This window comes from Malus domestica, chromosome 10 (genome assembly GCF_042453785.1).
Source record: "Malus domestica chromosome 10, GDT2T_hap1".
Lineage (NCBI taxonomy): Eukaryota > Viridiplantae > Streptophyta > Magnoliopsida > Rosales > Rosaceae > Malus > Malus domestica.
The window spans coordinates 22,877,091-22,899,611 of record NC_091670.1 but is presented as its reverse complement, the minus strand read 5'-3'; the positions used below and the strand labels follow the sequence as shown (position 1 = coordinate 22,899,611).

Below are 22,521 nucleotides of genomic sequence, written 5' to 3'. Positions count from 1 at the left end.
TGGGGATGGGGTGGCTAAGAATTTGCTACAAGATTAAATTTGAATAAATAAATAAATAAATAAGAAACCCAATTGAAAATTTGTTTGGGGGTTGTTATGTTTTTAATTATTTTGGGTTGTGGGTTTTTCATGTGTTGTTGTTGATGGTAGATTTTAGGACTCAAATTGCGTGATTATGTGTGTAAGCAAGCACTGCTGCCATTGGTATATGGATGTGAGATTGTGTTTTGTTTCAAATTTGACCTAGGATGGCGGCTGCTTCGCAGTCGGTGGCACTGCTGTTCAGGTTACTATCCCTGGACTCTCCTTGTTTCTCTTGGATACTAATTGGTTGGAAATTTTACTAAATCTGCATTTTCCTTTCTTTATCTACCACATTACAGGTTTGGTTCATCGTTCCAGTCATGCTAAACTACCGTTTGGAATCAGACAATGTAATGGGGCCAAAATTGATAACTGCAATGATGTTTCAGTAACATCAAGATGGGTAATTATATGATATAATTTTTAAATGATTCCTTATGGGACTACTGATCTATGTGATTATTTGTACTGAACCATGCATCTGTTATTTTAGGAACTACAATTTTCATTAATTTCTGCTAAAATGCACCTCAGCCATTATTGTTTTTTTCAACTTGGGTGCAAGACTGGAACTTAGGTGCTAGCTTGGATGAAGGAAAAATTCTTTTCAAAACCATTTAAGAATTCACCGCGATAGTTTTTTAATAAATGTTGTCTCTTAATTGAAGGTGTTACAACTTACAAGTGAAGATTTCTTAATTGAAAATTTGTGTAGGCTATTTGAAACTCAATTCCATGTGCCATTCAAGAGTGTAGATGATTAAAAAGACCCGGTTAACTAAATTTAGGGCATAATAATGTTTATCCATATTTAATGGCCAAAATGTGGTGAAGCATAGCTGATTGAAACTTGAAAGTGATGGACAATAAGATTTATATGAACCACTGGCTGCTTCAATACTTTAAGCATGCGCCTGATTGAAGTTGTATGAACTGAAATTCTTACTTGACAATAGGCTACTGCTTCTTATTATTTTACTGTCATCTGTGAGGATTGGATTTTGCTACTTCCGTAATATTGTGCAAGATACATAGATGATGGATTTCATATCACCTGTTTCCAACTATGTAAGACAACGTTCTTCGTTTCATTTAAAATCACCTACAACGATATCAATTATTTGTCTTCTGTGTTGTCATAGAGATTGAATTCAATGTCGTTGATTGAATTGATTGTTTCATTATCTATACTTTCATCTTTTTGGTTGTTGGAAAAATATTGACAACAAAGGAACTCAATTTTAATGCTATTGTTGTGATCAATACTTATTTTGACAAACTTATCAAAGTTTGGATATTTTATGAATTTAAGATCTTGAGTTTTAGTATTTTTTATGAAATTGTAATGAATTTGCAAATTTGTCAAGTATATCTTACATTTGTGATTCCATATTCACCTAACCCATAACTATTGAATTTTGTCTCTTGACTAGATGGAATTTTTATAGTTTTCAGGATCTATAGTTGCAATGCCTTTGATGGATAAAGCATAGAGGACCCGGCTACTCCTATAGAGTATCTTTAGCATCGTTAGTTAAAATTGCATATCATTTTTTTGCTTAACGGAATTCATTATGTTAATAGCATACCAATTATATGATACCAATTGTTATCTTAGCATACCAATTATGCGATACCAATTGTTATCTTAGCAGTTTCTAACAATAGGTAAATATGGATAAATGTGTAGAAGTTTGAATTATGCATATGAAAGTTTCATCTGTTACACTCTTTTACTAATTTTTGTTACACAATAAATCATTCACAGGTAATGCTATTCATAGAGTGGTTCAAAGAATTCCAAGAGCTTCATTCACTCAATTTATGCTCTTCATGTAAAAATTCTTTCAAAAAGCTCAAACATCTTTCAGCGTAGATAACATTAACATTTTGTAACAATATATTATAGCTTTGAAACTTATTTTTTCGTACAGTTTCTAATCCTGCAGCAACGCGCGGGCCATATTTCTAGTGTGTGTGTGTGTGTTCAAGTTCGACTCTTCTCTGTAAGCCTTTGAAACGTGCCTAAAATTTGCTCATGCTCTTTAGGTTTTAGTTTGAAGATCTCTCCTAAATAAATAAGTGAATGTTACATTAGGATTGAACACATGATTATATTAATGTGTGTGATAACCACACACACCTTTTTACTTCTCACACATTTCTTTTTAATTTCTGTCATTTGATCTTTTCAATTCATTCAATCTAATGGTCGAAAATTAAAAATGTGTAAGAGAAATAAAAAAAAGTATGTGGATAGCACCCCCTATATTAATAACAATTTTTCCACTCTTGCTCGCTCTTTCTCATCGTTTAGAAAGTCCTTTTAAATGACTGAAAACGTTTTTAGAGAAAATATTTTAAAATCAAACCTTAGTGGAATTGCAAGTTAATCTTCGAAAAGCACTTGAAGTGCTTTCTGCAAGAAGCACATAACTGGTTATTCGTAAGCATTGTATACATAAGGAAAAAGACGAATCGAAGTCAGGACTTTCAATGAAACATTATTATTATTATTATTATTTGACAATTTTCAATTGAGATCACATATTCAAATAAAATTTCAAGATTAATCACAGTACATGTGCATTTATTTCATACATTCGTCATCTATCGATCATATTTGCAACTAAGAGGAGAGAATATTATATATGATAGTTAGATGATGAATATATTAAGTAAATGCATGCACAACTTGAATTTTAATAATACATAATCAACTTAATATACACAAAAATCGCATTCCCTCAATTTTAACTAATACATATAGCTGGTTTGGAATTGTGGTGCTTAAAATAAAATAAAAAATAAAAAAAGCTTATTAAAAATTTTGAAAAATTAAATATGTTTGGTAAAATAAACAAAAAATTGCTTTTTAAAAAACTGTTGTCAATGACAGTAGAAAAGTATAGAAGGGTCTATCATGCTTCTAAAACAAGTGTTTTTTTTTTCAAAGCATGGTGATCAGTGCCCGTTTAATGAACTTTTCAAATGGCAAGTATACAACCACATATTTTACAAAATTACAATCTTAACCCCTACATTATTTTCTTGACAATAATTATATTACATTAAATACAATATCATTTTTAGTCATTTAACATATCACAACATTTATATAAAAGTTTATTAAACACTCAAACAACTTTTTTAAGCACTTTTACAAAAAAAAAAAAAAAATTGACGAACACTCAATAACTTTATTTTACAGTTGTTTATTCTCACAAAACAACAAAAAAAATTTCTTTTTAAAAATCACAACAATACAAACTAGCTCATAATCAAACCTAAAACAGTCTTAATACCTACAAAAGCAACATTCCCCCATAGTTAGTTTTTATCAAACTTGATTTCAAATTAAATTGTACATGAAATTTCACCCACTAATGCTACTATTTATCAAAAATTTCAAACCAAACTATTCATTAATGTTTTGTTTGCAAGTGCTTTGAAATGACTGAAAAACGTTTTTAGAAAAAATATTTTTAGATTTCAAAAACACTTGAAGTGCTTCTTGCTAAAAGTATTAGTTATGTGCTTATTGTTGGAAGAACTTTAAGAACTTTTTCAAAATTAACTTGCAGTTTACTAACGTTTGGTTCCAAAAATATTTTATCTAAAAATATTTTTCATCATTTAAAAGCACTAGTCAAATGAGTCCTAAATTTGACATCCTAGTTTACTCGTCAACTAGTTACAAAGATGCACGTTGGCAAAAGGTGAAACAAATGACACAAACAAACTTCAAGCCTTTCTATGCAAAAAACTTGGAACAACCATTAACTTGAGTGGTCTCTAAGCTGAATAATTTTGAATCATGACCCATGGAAAAGTTTTCAAGTTATCTTGAGGCACTTTGTAAAGTACTCTAATAGTAAAATACTCAAACCAAATGGTAACTACTTGATCACAAAAATACCGAATGTTAGGCTTTTCCAAAGTATGCTATATCTAGAGCACCAAGAAATATGTTTATGTTTAAGGGTGAAATATGAGTTACCTCTGCAACTGATGTTGAATGTTCAGCTTCCCTAAGCCTAACAAGGAGTTCTCCGGCAGCATGAACAGCTTCTGCAGTATCTCTCAGTTGAATCTTGAGACTCTTGTTCTTCTTCTTCAAAAGTTCCCTCTCCCTCTTCCTCTCCCTCTCCACTCTCAATACTGAGAGCTCTGTTGCCAGGGATTTGGAAAAGCGAGATCCACGAACTTTTGCTCTTGCCTTTGTTGTTGCCCTCTTCACTTCTGCCCTTCCTGCCATGATTGCATAGTGCTTTGCAACCAAGTCATTGTATTTATCTTGTAGTGCAGCATAGTGTTCAACCATGCGAGCATGCCCAAGGACAGATCTATGAAGCGCGTCATCCAACTCTTCAGTGCTTTGCTTCTCCAATTTCAATTCCATCTCCACTTTCTCTGCTCGCCGACGGATGGATTCAAGATCTATCTGCAAGTCATCAGTGAAGGAAATCCAATCACTCTCCATTTCTGTCTATCTCTGTCTTTCCTTCTGTAGTTTTTCCTCGCTGTTACCTCGAAATGCACCACTTTTTCGCAGTTGCATGGATCGTGACAATAAAGAGGATCTCAGACTCTCAGTGGACTTGTTGGGTAATGCATCAGTGCGTGACTGCAATTTGGCCCTTAACATGAACTTCCTTAAGTAGTACTTCCTTCTCATCCATATCAAAATCTGCATTGACCCAAACCCAGTAAACCCGACCCGTTTACAGGTCTACCGTAAGAGGCTTTTTGCGTACTTCGCGAATTTATTGTGAAATTCAAATTTTGATTAGGGCTGGAAAAAATTCTCGAAAATTCCAAACCAAATCAAAAAAATCCCAAACCCAAACCAAAAAATCCATAAACCGAAACTATCCCGAACTTTGATAATTCGGTATCGAAAAATACCGAAATATTCAGTATGGGATTGGTTTCCAGATTTCATTTGTTGGGTAATCCTGAAATCCCAAAATCTTTGCTTTCCTTTGAATTTTGGTTCGGACAAGGATTTTGGTTTGGACAAGGATTTTGGTTTGGACAAGGATTTTGTCTGCCCTCCCACTTTCGGTGTCTTTCCGTGCCCTCTTGTTTTGTGTGGTCACGGTTAAACCACGTCAACATTTTATATTTTTTTATAGAGATTATAAAATAAAAATAAATAATAATATAAAATATTGACATGTCTTAATCGTGACCACATAAAACAAGAGGGCACGAAAAAACATTAAAAGTGGAAGGGTAAACAATCCTGGTCCTTTTGGTTCCTACTTCCTAGCGCTACAAAAGAACAAAGAAAAAAAAAATTAAAAAAACAGGAGCCTTTCGGTCGCAGAGGTCGCACTAGCAGGGGCACAAAAATAAAATAAAAAGGAAAAGGCATGTGATGGTGATGCCTTGTCGGTTTGGGAGAAAAGCACAAAGAAGAAAAATAAGGCGTGTGGCCTTCAGTTTTGGTTTTGATTGTTGAGGTAGGGAGAAGCAGTCTGCGGGAAGCAGAGATAGGAAGGAGCTACTGCCGAGAGCCCCCATTTTGTAAGAAGCTCTCTCTCAAACCTTCGAAGCTCTCTCGTCTCTGGCCTCGACCCATTTCCCTCTCTATCCTCTTTGAAGCTCTCTAAATTAGGGTTCAAATGAGGATTTACAAATTGGGGATTAATTTTCTATTTAGGATGCATGTTGAATTAGGGATTTATGATTTAGGGATTTTGATTATTTCTGATTTGGATTTCTAGATTAATTTTCTCTGGATTTTTGGATTAATTTTTTGTGGATTTGATTGATTGGATTTCTGGATTTGCATGGTCAACTTCTCCTATTTGATTTATGGATTTGTATGTTCCATTTCTGCAGGTTTGAATTGAATTAATCACGGCCTTTCATTAACAAGAAAGCATATTCCTATTGAATTGAAATCCCGAAACGGTATTTCTTCAGATTTTCGTCCCAAAAAATGTTCGATTCGGGATTCGGAATCCCATTTTTGGTTCGGAATCCCATACCTAACCAGCCCTAATTTTGATTGCCAGAAACCAATTTTTGATTGAAGATTTGGTGACATTTTAGATTTTGTTAGGTATAGTAGCTTCCTGGTTCTTTACCTAAAAATTCTACATTTGAAAGAAAATTGAGTATTTGGGGATGGGGTGGCTAAGAATTTGCTTCAAGATTAAATTTGAATAAATAAATAAATAAGAAACCCAATTGAAAATTTGTTTGGGGGTTGTTTTGTTTTTAATTATTTTGGGTTGTGGGTTTTTCATGTGTTGTTGTTGATGGTAGATTTTAGGACTCAAATTGTGTGATTGTGTGTGTAAGCAAGCACTGCTGGCATTGGTATATGGATGTGAGTTTGTGTTTTGTTTCTCATAATTTGTTACAAATTTGACCTAGGATGGCGGCTGCTTCGCAGTCGGTGGCAAGCTGCTGTTCAGGTTACTATCCCTGGACTCTCCTTGTTTCTCTTGGATATTAATTGGTTGGAAATTTTACTGAATCTGCATTTTCCTTTCTTTATCTGCCACATTACAGGTTTGGTTCATCGTTCCAGTCATGCTAAACTACCGTTTGGAATCAAACAGTGTAATGGGGCCAAAATCAATAACTGCAATGATGTTTTAGTAACATCAAGATGGGTAATTTTATCTTCTTTTTGTTTTGGATTTTATGTTGTGTCCAATTATCTTGTGGACGCTTGCATTTAAGGATAGAACTTTTCTATCGCAGATTGTTAGAGGAGGAAGAGGGATTCAATATTTGACTGCACATCGTGTTGGCACCATATGTGCTGCATCTGTGGGAAGGGATCATCGTCAATTGAGAATTGATGACGATTCACCTCAGGAGCCCTACTTTTTAAGTCTTGTCAAAGAAGCAGTGCGGTAAATCCCCTCTCAGATCTTAGATTTGTCAATAGCCCTTGATAACTAGGAGCACAAATTGGTGGTCTTGCATAAGTTCTATTATCATATGTGATAAACAAAACATTGCAATTATCGTTAATTGATCGGGGATGTTTTTCTACTTCCTTTAGGGGGTTGAGATCATTATTCGTTTTTCTGGTTGAGCAGCCTAGTCAGCTGAAGTACATTGAATGGCCAGGCTTCCGTAGCACGGTATGCACCAAACAAAACAACACTTGAAAGGTGTAGAATTTTGAATCCTACGTTGTGACTTTGCAATGTTTTAAAGTCAACCAGCGCATACTTATTTCTCCATCTTTCGTCGAGTTCAAAAGTGATAACAATTTCTGGTAGTTCAAATCTAAGGTTGTTTTATTGATTTTGTGCAGCTTAAGACTGCTACATTTACACTTGTTCTTGTGGCACTACTCATCGTGGCACTTTCATCAACAGACTCTGCCCTCAGCTATTTGTTGGCTTTAATTCTCAGGCGAACCCCCTGATCACCAGAAGTACACCAAGTATCAATACCAGAATTCTGACTGAGCTCATTTGTTGGAGATGCTACATTGCACATTCCATGGAACATCGCCCCTTTGGTGTGGTGCTATCGAAACAACACACCAAATTATGTGAGTGTTGTTTTAGCATAATCTGCACATTATCATAGTGTACCCTGTTCTTCTAGCAATTAGAGATACTTATCAAACAAGATAGACCTTCACTATTGTTTTATGTATGCTTGCGTCTAGTAGCAAGGAGGGTTTAAATGTTGCTAATTGAATCATTATAAGCTAATTTTGTTGGTGAAAACCCAAACGAGCAATTTCAACCAGCCGATGACCTATTTGGTTTAGTGGTTTATTTGTCTCTTTTTTTTGTGTTGTTTTGTTTCAGGGATTCATCATCTATCCTCACAATTTTTTTTTCTTTATTGGTTTTGAATTGGAGCTTCCCTTCAGAGTTAGCTAGGTTTTTATAGATTTACATGTTTTCTACTTTCCAGTTATCGCATTCATCGTCTATATTTTTGGAGCTAATAGTCACATAATGGACCATGGATTAGTCTTCCTCAAAAAGAAACAAAAGAAAGAAAAAAAAAATGGAAAGACGTTATTAAGTCCTTAATATAAAAGTGCTTTTGTAATCCATGTTCGTCTTAAATTTCTTGACTAAACATCGTCAAAAACACTTTTAATGCTTTTAGTTTAGACATGGCACTTCCAAACAGGTCCAATCTAAATGACTCGTAACTTGCTTCCAATGCTTTCATGAACACTTATGCCATAGGTGCTTTCATTAGAAACATGTTGAATTTTTATTGCAAATTAAAGTGTATTTGACCCTGATGTTTTGAAGTTGTGAAGTAGATCTCTTTCATGATCCAAAAAGTGCTTCTCTAGACAGGCCCTGAAATTGTGACCATAGAAATTGTTATAAAAGCATTTCCAAATGAGTTCTAGTATGCGCTTCACCAAAATTTGCATCACAGAAACCATAACCTAGACTCTTGCCGTTAAATGCATTTTACTTTGTAACTCAAACGAGGTATCTCCATCTAGAAACCTTGCCGATATTATAACACGTAAAATTTAGATGAAATGAAGAATATGATGAATGTCGAATCCAAACAACACACTCAAATCTAAACGCAAGAATAAACTGTGTTCCATCCTCACATATAAAGTTTACAGCTTTCTGAACAATATACGAAACAATGGAAAACTTTAATGCAAAATTCTAATAGCTAAATGTGAAAACCCCCCTTGTACAAAATCTGCGGGAATCACCGACACAAACCCTAACCTCCAGAATTGTGCAAAACTCTAAATCTAACATGTAAAATCTATTAATCCAAGACAGGAACGAGATACTTCTTGCCTTTCTTTAAATACAAGACAAGAAGAACAAACACACCTTCAGCTCGGACAGCTGCACCCCTGTACACCACATCGTCTGAAGCCTATGCAGATTCATTTGTCCAGCCATGCGCTGTACGGACCAATTCCAGGCTAACTTCAAGCTTTCATTTGAGTCAACAACAAAACTTTCACAAAAATATGGGACTCAAAAATCATGACCACAAGGCAATCGTGATGCACAAAACCAACAGTTTGGACGCAATACAGAGCTCTGGTGAGATCTGATAAGAGGAGAGAGCCAGGCGGTACAAGACATCAGCTATGCGTACATTACTACACTTGGTATATTTTTGAAAGCTTTTCCCTCACTGGTGGCTCCAAGGCAGACATACACTGGTCCCACGCTCCGCCATTCACAAGCATCTGCCCGATTATATAATTGAAACAAATAATCAAAATATATTGGGCTTATTCTGCATCATTTATCTCAAAATGAAAATTTTCACTCCCTATATGAAACTAAAATATTTTTGGCGAGGTTTCATATTGTTTGTGTTTATTTCCACAAAAAAAATAAAAAATAAAAAATAAAAATAAAAAAGTAAATAACAATTCAATTTCATAATCTCAAAAAGCAACACTAACCTGCTTATAACCATGCAACACCTGGTGAACTTCATTATGAAGCTCTTCGCTCTTTATTTCCTATACAACATAACAAATTACAACTTTGAGCTTGTACAAATACACAAACACTCATACATCTAAGATGAGAATAGTAACGTTCTTACATGCCAACTTGCAATAGCATTGCAAAGATAAATGAGTGAATTCAATGCTCCGGATGGATTGGTTCTAACCTGAAAAATTAATGACATCCAAGCTAAAGTGTAAATAGAAATCTATGTGGCATATACATGGAAAAGAAAAATCGAGAAAAGCAGATGCATACCAAAGCACATAGACCTCGGAAGGCATCCTCCTTTTCTATATCATCACGTATCCTGTTACAAACACTTTTGCATGTCAGAAGCAGACCATTGTTATGACATAATACTTGAGTCACTGCCACATTTTCAAAGAAAAGTGGACAATATAGTTTCTCAAGCATTCATCTTGTCTCTTAACTTCAATATGAGAAAGTATATTGTCCATTGCCCAATCGTCAAACTGGACAATACGCTATACTTATAATAATCTATATTACTACTACTGGTGCTGCGCTACTTGAGTGCTGTGATTAATATGCCATATGTAGATGTATAGAACTCACATTGACAAAGCAATGCACCATCGTTGCATGAAATGCTCCATATGGGGACCCACAAGCTCTGGACACACCCACGCAATCCTCCCAAGGGTGATAGCACTGTTTTCAATTAGTGACTTGTTCAGCTCCTGCTCAGCATCAAGAGATTCAATTATAAGATGGCACATCCTCCATGGTACATATTGCAATTATAAGGGAAAATAAATCACCTCTGCGTGTTGAAGGATTTGAACTAAGCAGGAAATAACTGTCAGAACAATTGGAGAAATTTCTTGACGAACCTGAAATTCAAAGAAACTTAAGAAAACCAACCCGACTATACGAACAGACACATGCAATGTGTATGTGTGCGTGTTGATAACAAAAGTTTGCTCAGAACTTCAAACCATGTGTTTGTGCACGGAATCAGCTTGCTTATATTTAGAAAAGAATACATAATTTAATAAAATCCCCCCCGTCTATCATTACACCTAGAAAAATAAACGACCAGCGTGTGTTAAAACATACAGCACTATTTACGTAGAGCCCTCTCTGCTTGTCTAAAGTAGATATATATACACAAAGCTGAAAAAGTTCTGTGCCCGTTTACCAAAGCATGGGAATATGATGGCAGACGTCATGACCTCCCATAGATGTGATAACTTTATGCACTTATAATGATCATCAAAAAAGAGTGCAATCAACCACAAATTTTCAAGTCATTAAATTGCAAAAAATCTCAGCTGAAGCTTTATAATCTAAATCTAATATCTACCCAACATCATGGCATGACCGTACAACCAGACTTTAATGTGGTATTGGGAATACTCCAGTATGAATGGAAATGTTTACCTTAACTGCTAACTCTCCAATGGCCCAACATGCATTGTTTGCAACTGAAACAGTTTCTTGCAGCTTAGGAGTATTCTATACCACAATATATCAATTAATCATGAGTCATGACTACCAAGAGCAATAGTAACAACCATCGGTAATTTTTACATACCAGTTGCTTGGCTGCAACATCAAGAAATTCTGGCAAACGAGGTTGCAAATGAACTGGGCATACCTATTCAAATCATAGACACGATGGTTAGGCATTAAAAACAGATAAATTAACAGCTATTGGTATTTTCCACTACAGTAGCCTTGCAGCCTTATGCTATTTAGTAGTTTCCTCCTAGGGGAAGTTACTAGATCTAAGTTCTCAAATTATGCACACGGATGCGGCAGAAACCCAACCTGAAGAAATTAAATATCATTGGGTAGATATATTCTCAACTTACTCTTGCAAGATCCCCAAGTAGTGCAAATCCACTCTGTCGGACATCCGAAGCCTCATCCGTGCAACATTGCAAAAGCAGGTCCCTCAAATTGCTTTGTGAAACCTGGAGCAGAGCAAATGAGAAAACATGAAATTCCATTTCTACGCACAAGCTATATTGTAATTGAACAATGGAACAGACTAAAGCATTAAAAGGGGAAGTAATATGGACTACTGAATAAGAGTGGATCCATGTAATTTTCAAAGGAGATGCTGCATTAGTTTTGAAACACTATAGAGAGGTCGATGCACAAACCCTGGGAAAACATTTGGCAAATTCCTTTCTAGGAACCAAATATATAAAATTCTGAAAAGAAAGAATTAAGGCAGAGAACCTTAATAATGAAAAGTACCATTATCCCATATTTATTCTTGATAAAGAAACTTGGAAAAAGAAGAATACCAAACTCTCTATCCCACTGCCAAGACCTTCCGCAAGTCCAGAAAGCAGATCAAGAGAGCAAACAATAAATTCTTTATCATACAGGACCCCGGAGGGTACAGTATTGACCTGCAAAAGAAGTCCAAAACATTTCTCATGTGAACTTGCAAGTTGAACCACCAATGTACATATTTTTCATGAATCAAGCATTTCGTGTAGAAATATATTAAAGGCACCCGAGGGACTACATACAAACTTTAAAAACTAGTGAGACATTTTCAAGGATCAAAGACATCTATCTTAGTGTAGCAAGTGTTTTGAGTTAGCGTAACTTGATACTTACTAGGGTTTGATAAAGGTTTTGCTTTGAACCCTTCTCATTTTTAAAAGTTTATGTTTCCTACCACCACCTAAAGGAAAAGAAAATAAAAAACCACTTATAATAGAGATACCAAAGGTGGCGCATACAGAATGTAGTGAGACTTGAGAACATTTGGGGCTTCCACAGTTTCCAGACAGACGTATTGAGGTAATCGCGTATAAATTGATTTCTCTGAATGCTCAAATAAAGTTATGAATCACAGGATAAATATTATGCCTTTTGATGTCACATATGCATGACGAGCTATTTAGGAATCAACACATACAAATTTCCCCAATTTCAAGAGATACAAATTAAGCTATGACTTGAAAGCAAGAACGCCATTACTCCCCCCTTTGAAAACATTAAGAGGCAGTCCAGATATACTGCGGCAGTCAAGATATACTTTCTAATAGAACATCATATTATGGTGTGTATATGTAACCCTACAATATATGAGACATTCCACGTAGCCATCTTTTTCAAACTAGAAAAGGAATACATTAAGATGGACATTTGACACTACTAAGATGGCCTAGAAGTCACTTGTAGAAAGCACATGGTAGAAGTAAACAGATATAATGTCAACCTAGTAAAAGAAACAGAAGTTATCTACATAAGAAAACAGCCAGATATTTAATTAGTGAAAGGGTCATTCTTATCACGTAATTCACGTACAATCAAAAGATCAGGAATGAACCTTTGCCTGAACCTTTGCAAGTTGTTGGGACTGAATGATGCTTATGCATCTCTGAAATACAGGTTCAGCAAACTGAGAGAACCCGGCACCCAATGCCTGTAAATAAGTAAACAAATCAAGCTTTGTACCCACGAGATTTAACACTTACTGTTATTTTTCAAATCAATGTTACTTCAGGCTGTTAGCTCATGGAGTACTCGTTATTAAAATGAGAAAAATTAATATCTATGGACATACATGTCACATGTACAAAAGACAATAATAAGAGTAACAATAAAATGCACTTCAGTTACTTCCCAGGCAGATAATGCTCCTAGAACCAAGAGATTTGTTCTTTTATTTTTTTTAGCGCCAAAGGCGAAAAAGTTATTATTCATGGCAATGACATTTTAAACAAGTAGTCCCCAGTCATATTCTCTATCCAAACTTCGTGATTCCATCTACTAACCAGTAACCACTAATAAAGAGTAATACAAATTACTTTTCTTTCATTGTACATGTATACACATGTAGTGGGTTAAATTACACCTAAAAAAGAACGGAATAAAAAAAGCAAACAATCAAAAGACAACTGAGAAACAACGATACGTACCTGTGATATAGAAGTAAAGCACTCTAGCAATGGAAACAGATCTTTATCTGAATTTGAAAGTTGTTGCCACTTTGCAATTAATGGTGGCATCAGAATTTCAAGATAAGTGGGCTGCAGAGCAATACTATGGTCAATTGGCACAATCTTTCACCACAATCATATGCATTTGATAAACTTAATAACTCATCATTCAAAATACCTGATTCAACTCTCCACCAACAGCATCTGCTAGAGTTCCAATAGCATCGTATACAATTCTGAGGTTCCTCCTCTGAATAACAATACGGAAATGTTATATATAATCAACTATAGAATGGGAAAAATCAGTGTTTAATCTCTTCACGTCCAAATTGTAGAAACTCTATGGTACAGGTCAGGAAGAAACCTGATATTTCCCAAAAGCACACATAAGGTGTTGTAAAATCATTTCCAAACGCGGTGCCAACTCTTCTGCTGCCTCCTGCAGGTTATAAATAATCATTACTTAAAACCAGATAAATAATAGCTAAACAACATTATTGGAAGAACTGGACTACATTTATATAAGAACCTCTTCTAGAGTTGCAAAAGCAGAGCACGCAGCCTCTTGCACCCGCTTGTTATTATCTAGTATTCTTCTTAATAGACCCACAAGAGCCTTGTCAAATTGCTCATAACCTTTTTGATGTCCAGCACTCTGAGACAGGAAAAAATGGGTAAATGCCAAATTTCAAGTACAATATCTACAATTAAGCAAAAACTATATGATTCATAAATACATATCAATGTTTCAAAAGGCAAAGGCAAAACCAAGGCTTTTCATGGATACCCTCGCCTAGGCGAAAGCCTCGAGGCATGAGGAATATATATAAAATATAATAATTTGTAAAAGCATCAAGCAATCATGCCAAGCAATCAAATATTTGACTATTATTATTACTTCTTGAATTCACATCATAAAATCATAGTAAAGTAAACTAATATAAACTAAGTTAGAAACATAAAATTAGCATGAATTTTATAATAAATAAATTTAAAAAAAATAATTAAAAAATTAAAAAATTAAAAAAAAAAAAAAACCTGCTCAAAACGACCTTTTTTTGGGTTTGGGCTGTTTTTTTTTAAAAAAAAAAAAAGAAATTTTGACGCCCAGGACACTAGGTGCCTAAGGCGATAGCCTAGGCATTTGGGCTAGTCTATAGCCCATTCCCACTGGGCAAAGTCGTTTTCTTCATAGCCCCGCCCATAACCGCCTATCTTAGTCTTAAAACTAGTTTTTTTTTTTTTTTAAACTGATATATATTCAGATAAAGAGATAATTTTAAACATAAAAAATTCAAGTACGAATTAGTGGAATAAATTTCAATGCATGAAATCTGCAAAGGAAAACATGCGCTCTCCAGATTTCCTTTTTCAAAATACTAGAAATAGCAAAACTGACAGATATACCAGAACAAGAAAGTTAAAGCATAGGTATATTTACATACCTGAACAATGAACTTGCTGAAACGAGAAAGTGTCCAACAAGAAATACTCCTTATAAGTGGAAACTTATCGTCTAAAAGGGGGATTAAAAATGCAACAATCTGCAATGGAAATCAATTTGTACTTGAGCAGTTCAGTAATCAAGAATGTGTACACAGAGCAATCTAATAGAACATACAGTTTTAGTTTCTTCTTATTTGGGTAAACGTACAGCTTGCATATTTGTGGAAATGTTTTCTCATACTAGACAGTTTTCAAATTGTCAAACTGAACAATTGATAGGGGAGATTCTTATTTAAAAATGTAGTCCAAATTCAGTGCGGCACCTAGAATGCAATGTTGCAGGCATATCTAGAAAGAGAACATTGATCTACATCTACATATATAACAAATAAAGATGACTACTCTTTTGAAATTTAAAAATGCTTTAAGTATGGAAAACGGATAAGCAGGTGTGACTCGAAACTAATCTTCTCCAGGAAGAGTGGTAAAAGGAAGCCAATGGACAGCAAGCACACAAATCAAGAAAATCTCAAAAGCAATGCCAAAAGAATAGGACAAACTGGTCTGAAGCACCACTCTGTAAGTAACAAGTCATAGCATCAGCTTCAAAACTTTAAATAAAACTTTTGTTTTTATTGGGGTGTATTTATAAGTGAAATTCTTGTTGTTGTATTTATAAGTCAAGTGTAGCCGACCCCACTTAGTGGGAAAAGGCTTTGTTGTTGTTGTATTTATAAGTGAAATTCTTGTGTTGATTGAAGCTTATGGTAACATTTAATTCTCTTCTCAACAAAAAAAAAAATCAGGCCAGATGGTATTACCTCATTCAAATGAGGATAAAGACCACTGATGCAACCTTCAGCTATGGCACCAAGAGCCAAAACAGCAGCTTCCCTTCCTTTCCAGGTTTCATCACCACTGGTGGCCAACTTGGCCTGCAAATGTTTGAGATGTTAAAACATGTATTTAAACAGGAGTATTCATTATAAAAGTGAGAACAATTTTAGCTACCCCTTATTCAAAACCTTACAAGGCAATGAATCTGCTTCCTTCATTTCCATTTGATGAAAAGCAAGTCCAGATAGCCCTATTTTATACATGTCTATTTTCCAATATTATAACTAATTGGAAAGGCCAACCCATACGGCAATAGAGAAGCTGTACAACTACAATTCATTCTTGTTGCAAGTTGGCAATCTATTTGAATATCTTCTTCAACTTACTTAATCATCCCCTACCCAAATACAACATAAGTCCTGCCAGTGCATTTCACATAATAGAAACTTGGAGCATAATTTTCACATTACTTCTCGAAGAGATTACGGAGAAAAATAAACATGAACATGCATGTATGGTCGTATCCAGTGCACAAGGCTCCCGCTTTACGCAGGGTCTGGGAGAGGTGAATGTCGGCTAGCCTTACCCCCATTTATGGAGAGGCTGCTCCCAAATGAACATGCATGTATGACCTAAGAAAATCAAAGATTACTGGAACCTGCATTTTTCGGAGGGGAACTGAGTAACTTTCCAATTTAAGGATCAGTGTAATCCTCTAATGAAGAGAACCATCCAAATTATTTTCTAAATCATCCAATTCTTTAAGAAAAAAAGGGGAGGTTGAAAAAATAAAATTATTTTTATAGGAAAAAAAGAATTTAACGCTAAACAAATCACTAACCTGAACAAAGGGCATCAGCGTTGGGAGAATCTCATCGCCAAACACATTTGACAGGATATCGAGAGCTGCTGCACTGCATTTGCGTAAATTCCATATACCAACAATATTATCATCCTGTCATTATCCAAAATCATGTCATTTAAAAGATATTATACTCGCTGCCCTCATACTTAAACCCAACATAAAGTAGAAAATTTTGAGTACTATTTAATGGAGTCCAAGTAATCTAACAAACAATTTTAATAAGAAACAGCAAATAATGGTGTGGCAAATTACATCATCTTCCCCGTTCTCAGATCCATGAAGTCGTGATGAATGAAACCGAGGTTTGATATCCTGCAGTGCAAATATTAGCTCCATAAATCAAGGGTACAACTTAAGATACCAAAAAAAATCATAAAACAATCAAAATACGTCTGTATGAACCTGATCACGGTCTGGGACAGATCCATCCTCCTGCAACAATGAAGTGTTGCCAAATAAATATCAAACTACAACAAATGCCACTTCAAAATCACCCAAAAACATAAATTAACCCAGAAATAACCTCAGCATCAGCAAGGGACTCATCATCGTCAGAATAAACCATGTTTGATAACAAAATCTGCAGAAGTTGTACCAGGTGTGTTAAAAAATCATTCCAAAGACTCCATAGTAAGTATGATTTATCAAAACTTGATAAGTTCAACAAACTATTAGCCATACTGGAATTAGGCGTGGCAAAAACTCTCTTAAGTTCTCAGACGGTAACTGAGCTTCACAATATGCAGACCTGTGTCAAACCACTGAATATCAAACGAAAATAATATACAATAACATAGGTTGAGTACATGCCAACCACTAGAAGAGATCTTTCAAGTAATAATAACAATATATAAGCAAGAAAAGTATCTCCAGGATTCACGAAAAACGATAAAAAGATAAAAGCTATGGAATCCAACATTTTGATAGTTGTGGAAACGCCATTTTACATATAAGGTAGTCATATCATGCTCTTCCATCATCACTCATGGAATTTCATCTCCGATCTGAAATGTGGTATTTTTACAAATATCAAACATCACTCTTCTTCCTCGTCAAAAAACTACCTCCTTAGCTCACCAACCATAATTGACCACCACATTCGATTCTCCACCACCAATACTATTTCTCACCACTACCTCGACCTAGTATTGATATTAACAATTAGCAAGTTATGCGCTTAAATAGAGGGAGTAAAGAGGCAAATAACTTGGTGTGTGAATGAATAGATACTAATTACTAAGTTGATGCTTGAAACCTAGTGTATATTGGTATGGTAATGACATCAATGTCATGCAAATGATCGAAATGTTGTCAATTCTAATAGTAACTCTTATTTATTGGGAGCAGAATTATTAGAGACACCAAAAGGCTGACACATACATTAAGACTAAATAGAAAGCAGAATTATTAGAGACGTGAAAAGGCTATCAAACATACATCAAGACTAAACAAAACCTAATGAACAGACCCTCGTAACCAAACCAACTTTTTCACTCAATTTATGAAATATATCCAATGAATTATAAGCTCATGCTGAAAATATTCAATTAAGAGAGAGTACCAAAATTCACAGGCTTCAAGAGCCACTTCTTCCTCAGTGTCGTTGTTGACTTGCAACATGTATTCAATTACATTCCTTAAATGTGGCTGCAGTACCAGGTAAGAGTCACGTCAAAGTATGATAAGGACAATGGATGACAATAAGAAAACCATGATCAAAGAAATATGAGAAAAAGATCAAAAGGAAGGTTATATATGTGTGTATGTGGTGTGATGTGTTTGTGAGCATATTAACACACACATGTATATACATATATACCAAACCAAAATATTACAGATAGAAGTATAAAGTAAGATGCCTGATAGAATACATACCGGATTAATACAATTTTGTTCTATACCATGTTATTGTTATACACAACATATGCATGTAGCACAGACATAATGGAAATAACACAAACTAGGGTAAGACTATAATGACAGAGCAATATATCACCTCCAAGAATGCTGGACGGACTTCAATTAGCTGGACAAATGCTGCACTAACCTGTTGAACACAGAAAACGAAAAGCAGATGAGAACAAAGACAAATTATGAAAGCAACATTGTAAATCCATTATAGTAGCGTTCTTTGATTGTAAGACTGAGTAGCAAGTAAATTAAATCATAAATAGTAGTTAACTTTGAAGGAAATTTTTTTGATCTGAAATGTGGAACTGCTAATTCAACTTCCATGCAATACCTTAGCTTCAGAATTAACCCAGATAAGATAAATCAATGCTTATGCACTCACCAATTTCCTCACTTCTGAAGACGGGTCATTAGCAAGGATAAACAAACCTTGAAGATACTGATCCATGGATGCATGCAAAGCCTGAAATCAAATAGAACACATAGCTTCTACCACGCCCAATCATCAGAAAAAGGTTGAAAAGGTACCAAGAGATTTGAGATATACTTACAGCTGGCAACAACATAATGTATTGATTTACAGAACCCAAGGAAAGCTTTCTAAGCGATGCATGTGGTGATTGGAAAAACTGTGTAAAGGGAAGGCAGGTTGAGCCAACCAGGCCAAAAGAAAAAAAAAAAAAAAAAAAAAGATTATCAGTAAAAGTTCATATATAATATAAGTTCAGAGAGAAAGGGGGATGGGAGGCAGAAAGTATGAACTTTAAAGTCCTTTGCGACCAAACCTTTCAGTGGTACGGGGTCAAATGCTAGAATATTCATTTATAATGGATAAAAACCAAGAAGTTCTAACACAATACAGCAATCTTATTTTTACCTTAAGTAATCTCGGAAGGAATACGTTGATGGGACGTTCAGGCAATCCAGGTACATCTGAATCAAGCACTTGAGGTATATCCTCACATATCTGTAATACATAACAACATCGATGTCATAAAAATAAATAGGTTCTGATTGTGCCATCAGTATTAAGAGCTACAGTTAGGAGCTACTACAGTTGTTACAATATCTGTTCTTGTTAGATGCTATCAGAAGGTGATACCAAAATAACATAAATGGTCTCTATAAATAACTTCATTGAATTTAATCCGGTAAAGGGTGAAGATAAAAAACAGAGGGTTTGATGCACACAAAAGCTAGAGCACAGAGTCCTTTCAAACCCACTGACAATAAGAAAGGATACTCTCTCATACCGGAAACAATTAGCCCCTTGTAAACTTAGAGCAGGGTCCTATTGAAACCTATTCTCCCAGCGTGAGATGATTCAAGATAATAGAACCTCTTTATAGGGAAAAGATAATAGCATTACAGCACTTAAATTACTGTGTGATGTTTAAGTTAATAGCACTTCTTGCAAGAAAGGCCAATTGAAAAACAAAAAGCTGCACCTGGCAGAATTTTTTTTTCCTCAAACAGAAAGCTACAAATGTGTCAAGATATGCATACAAGCAACTAGCTGGAAAACATTTGCTTATCCTTCACCCAAAATTCTTGATCAATCATGAACCCATAGGCAGAGTTGATCACAGCAGAACAACGAGAAAAGAACACTGATGTATCTCCACACTAAAGGAACTTTGGGGAAATATGCACGGGAAATGAATGTAATCATTGTGTTTACCTTGGATAATGTGTCCATAGCACCTTCCATGTGATTTAGGTCATTAGTGTCTAAACAACTTACAAGAGCTTGCAATAGTTCAGGCCACCCCAAAATTCCCCCTAGCTGAACAACAACGCTTATTATGGTCCCAACTGTACACCTGATGTGTCGGTCTGCTACTCCTAAGCAAGGCAATAATTCCGATTTTATATATTGCTGGTATGCAGGAGCCATGGAAGTATAAGCATTTTTAAGATTATTCTTCAAAAGCAATCCCGCTGCCTGTCGAACCTCCACTGATTTACCCTGTCCATAATTTACCCAAATTTAAAGTTCCATCAGCACATAGAAACTGAAAACTGTCATGCTATGTTAACCAACAACCATAAACATGAACAACACATGTTACCATGCAACAGGATTGTAAACTATCCAACTATTTTATCACAGCAAACAGTTTCTACATAAACAAGGATTTGTGGACAAACATCTGAAGTTTCCAAGGCTTTTCTGGTCTCGCCAGCTTAAAACCACTGTCGAAACCAAGAGAACAGAAACCAAATACAATCAGAATTGCGAAGCAAACATTCTAACCCCTAATGTTCAGCACCCGTAACTTCCATCAGACCCAAAGCCACAATTCCCCCATTATCTCAAAAAACGACTATCGATTTCTAAGTATGCAATCCAATCAGACCCAATATCCATCCAAATCAAATCAAACAAAATTAAAATTGAAAACACACTAACACAAACCCTACTGATTCAAATTGGAAATGAATACACAATTGGGGGGAAGTGGAGGGAGGGGGAGCATACCTCCGCACGTGCAAGAATGAACGCAAGGTAGTTATTGAAATCGGGGAACTGAGAGTAGTGTTGGAGCTGCTGCCAAATCTGAGACTTGTCAGCGGAGGAAGCCGAATGCGAAATCTGCTGCTCCAGCAGCCCGCAGATCGCCGCGAATCCTTCTTCCTTGGGCTGCCATGGGGCGGTCGCCGCCATTGAAATCGAGAGAGAAGGTTTTGGTTTTCTGCAACCTGGAATTTGGAAGCGCACGCAGGCTCTGGGGGTTTTGAGCAGAGAGAAGAAGAAAATGGGATTTTAGGACAGCTTTGGGGGGGTTTTGGTGGGCGGAGGCGTGGCAGAGGACGATGATCTCTGGTCAAGTAATAATACACTAAATTATCATATAATTATTTAATCATTTTCTTTTCAGTTTTGAAAAAAAGTTCTTTTCTACGTCGTTTTTAACTTTTCACTTGGCACACATTCTGTTGTTCTCGTTTCATTTGTTTAATTTAATGATCATAAATATAAATAAATATGTAAAAAGTTAAAAATAATGTGTAAAAATCATCTTTTTATTACTCATCTTGTCCCGATAAAATTTAAATTGAATAGCAAGCCATGATTGCTCACAGCTCAATGCATTTTTTCACTTGTGAACAGGACTAGCCCTAAAGGTAGTTGAAGTAGGCGCCCGCCTATGACCCTCACTTAGGAAGGCCCCAATTTTTTTTAAATACATATATGTATATAATTTTACAATTCAAATTTAATAAAAATATCAAAAAATAAAACCATAGGCAACAATAATTTCCACAAAACAAAATCTTGAGAGAAACTTTACCGAAGTAAATACTTATTTCTAGAGCTAAGAATATGGTGAGCATTCTAATATTGATGGAAAGACTTATTTCTAGAGCTAAGAATCTAGAGAGAAACTTTAACGAAGGAAATAAATCAAGCAATGGAAGTGTTGAAATATCTGAGAAAACTGAATGATTGTTTCTCGAATGCATCAGTTGCTTATAAAATTTTGTTACCCACATCAATTACAGTTTCCTCTATAAAAGAAGTATTTCAAAATTAAAGATCAAATCTTATCTTTGATCAACTATGCAACAAGAAAAATTGAATGGATTAGCTATTTTGCCAATTGAAAACAAATTGGTTGAAAAATTAGGTTATGTAAACTAAATTAGTACATTTATGTGTAAAAACGCGAGACATGTAATTGTTAAGTAATATTTGTATATCTTTCTTCTTTTCATATTAATTTTTAATGATATTTGATGTAGAAATTGAGATTTTCATGTATTTACCGAAACCTTTTTTTTTTTATATATATTAATGTACAAAGAGTCGGACGTCAGTAAACTCTAGGACCCCAATTAGACGGGTCTCCTAGGGCCCCCAAATTCTCAAGGCCAACACTGCTTGTGAATTACTCTCAAAGAAAATATACCATCTAATTCTTGAGTCTTCACAAGTGGCTTGTAAGTAACTCAGTTATTTAAGACCATCACTCATGCATTCGAG

General features: G+C 35.2%; 2 protein-coding genes across 12 annotated transcripts; one reads left to right on the top strand and one right to left on the bottom strand.

Annotated features, from left to right (window-relative positions):
* The first annotated feature begins 5,414 nt into the window (after window positions 1–5,414).
* On the top strand, window positions 5,415–7,839 carry LOC103444905 (uncharacterized). 10 transcript variants are annotated; one of them, XM_070805632.1, is made up of 8 exons: window positions 5,418–5,616; window positions 5,935–6,006; window positions 6,111–6,157; window positions 6,475–6,515; window positions 6,613–6,716; window positions 6,808–6,962; window positions 7,115–7,196; window positions 7,474–7,839. In XM_070805632.1, exons 4-8 carry the CDS (start codon window positions 6,476–6,478, stop codon window positions 7,651–7,653), a joined length of 561 nt encoding a protein of 186 aa, XP_070661733.1. In that variant the 5' UTR covers window positions 5,418–5,616; window positions 5,935–6,006; window positions 6,111–6,157; window position 6,475; the 3' UTR covers window positions 7,654–7,839. The 10 variants fall into 10 exon arrangements, with proteins under 10 accessions (XP_008382086.1, XP_070661733.1, XP_008382088.1 ...); XM_008383866.4 differs by having other exon boundaries at window positions 7,373–7,839; XM_070805634.1 differs by having other exon boundaries at window positions 7,115–7,226; window positions 7,373–7,839.
* Window positions 7,840–8,629: 790 nt separating this feature from the next.
* On the bottom strand, window positions 8,630–22,035 carry LOC103444982 (transportin-1-like). 2 transcript variants are annotated; one of them, XR_003776725.2, is made up of 29 exons: window positions 21,016–21,367; window positions 20,215–20,502; window positions 19,411–19,500; window positions 19,085–19,162; window positions 18,916–18,996; window positions 18,619–18,669; window positions 18,184–18,269; window positions 17,304–17,370; window positions 17,146–17,202; window positions 17,025–17,054; window positions 16,875–16,934; window positions 16,599–16,712; window positions 15,742–15,855; window positions 14,920–15,018; window positions 14,004–14,129; window positions 13,839–13,913; window positions 13,653–13,724; window positions 13,454–13,564; window positions 12,862–12,957; window positions 11,822–11,929; window positions 11,381–11,482; window positions 11,101–11,163; window positions 10,947–10,990; window positions 10,325–10,396; window positions 10,119–10,243; window positions 9,798–9,849; window positions 9,637–9,705; window positions 9,491–9,550; window positions 8,630–9,268 (listed from the first exon to the last, which is right to left on the bottom strand). XR_003776725.2 is itself a non-coding variant. In XM_017335296.3 (29 exons), exons 1-29 carry the CDS (start codon window positions 21,199–21,201, stop codon window positions 9,179–9,181), a joined length of 2,697 nt encoding a protein of 898 aa, XP_017190785.2. In that variant the 5' UTR covers window positions 21,202–22,035; the 3' UTR covers window positions 8,630–9,178. The 2 variants fall into 2 exon arrangements, 1 of the variants encoding a protein (XP_017190785.2); XM_017335296.3 differs by having other exon boundaries at window positions 10,947–11,021; window positions 21,016–22,035.
* Between the last annotated feature and the right edge of the window lie 486 nt (window positions 22,036–22,521).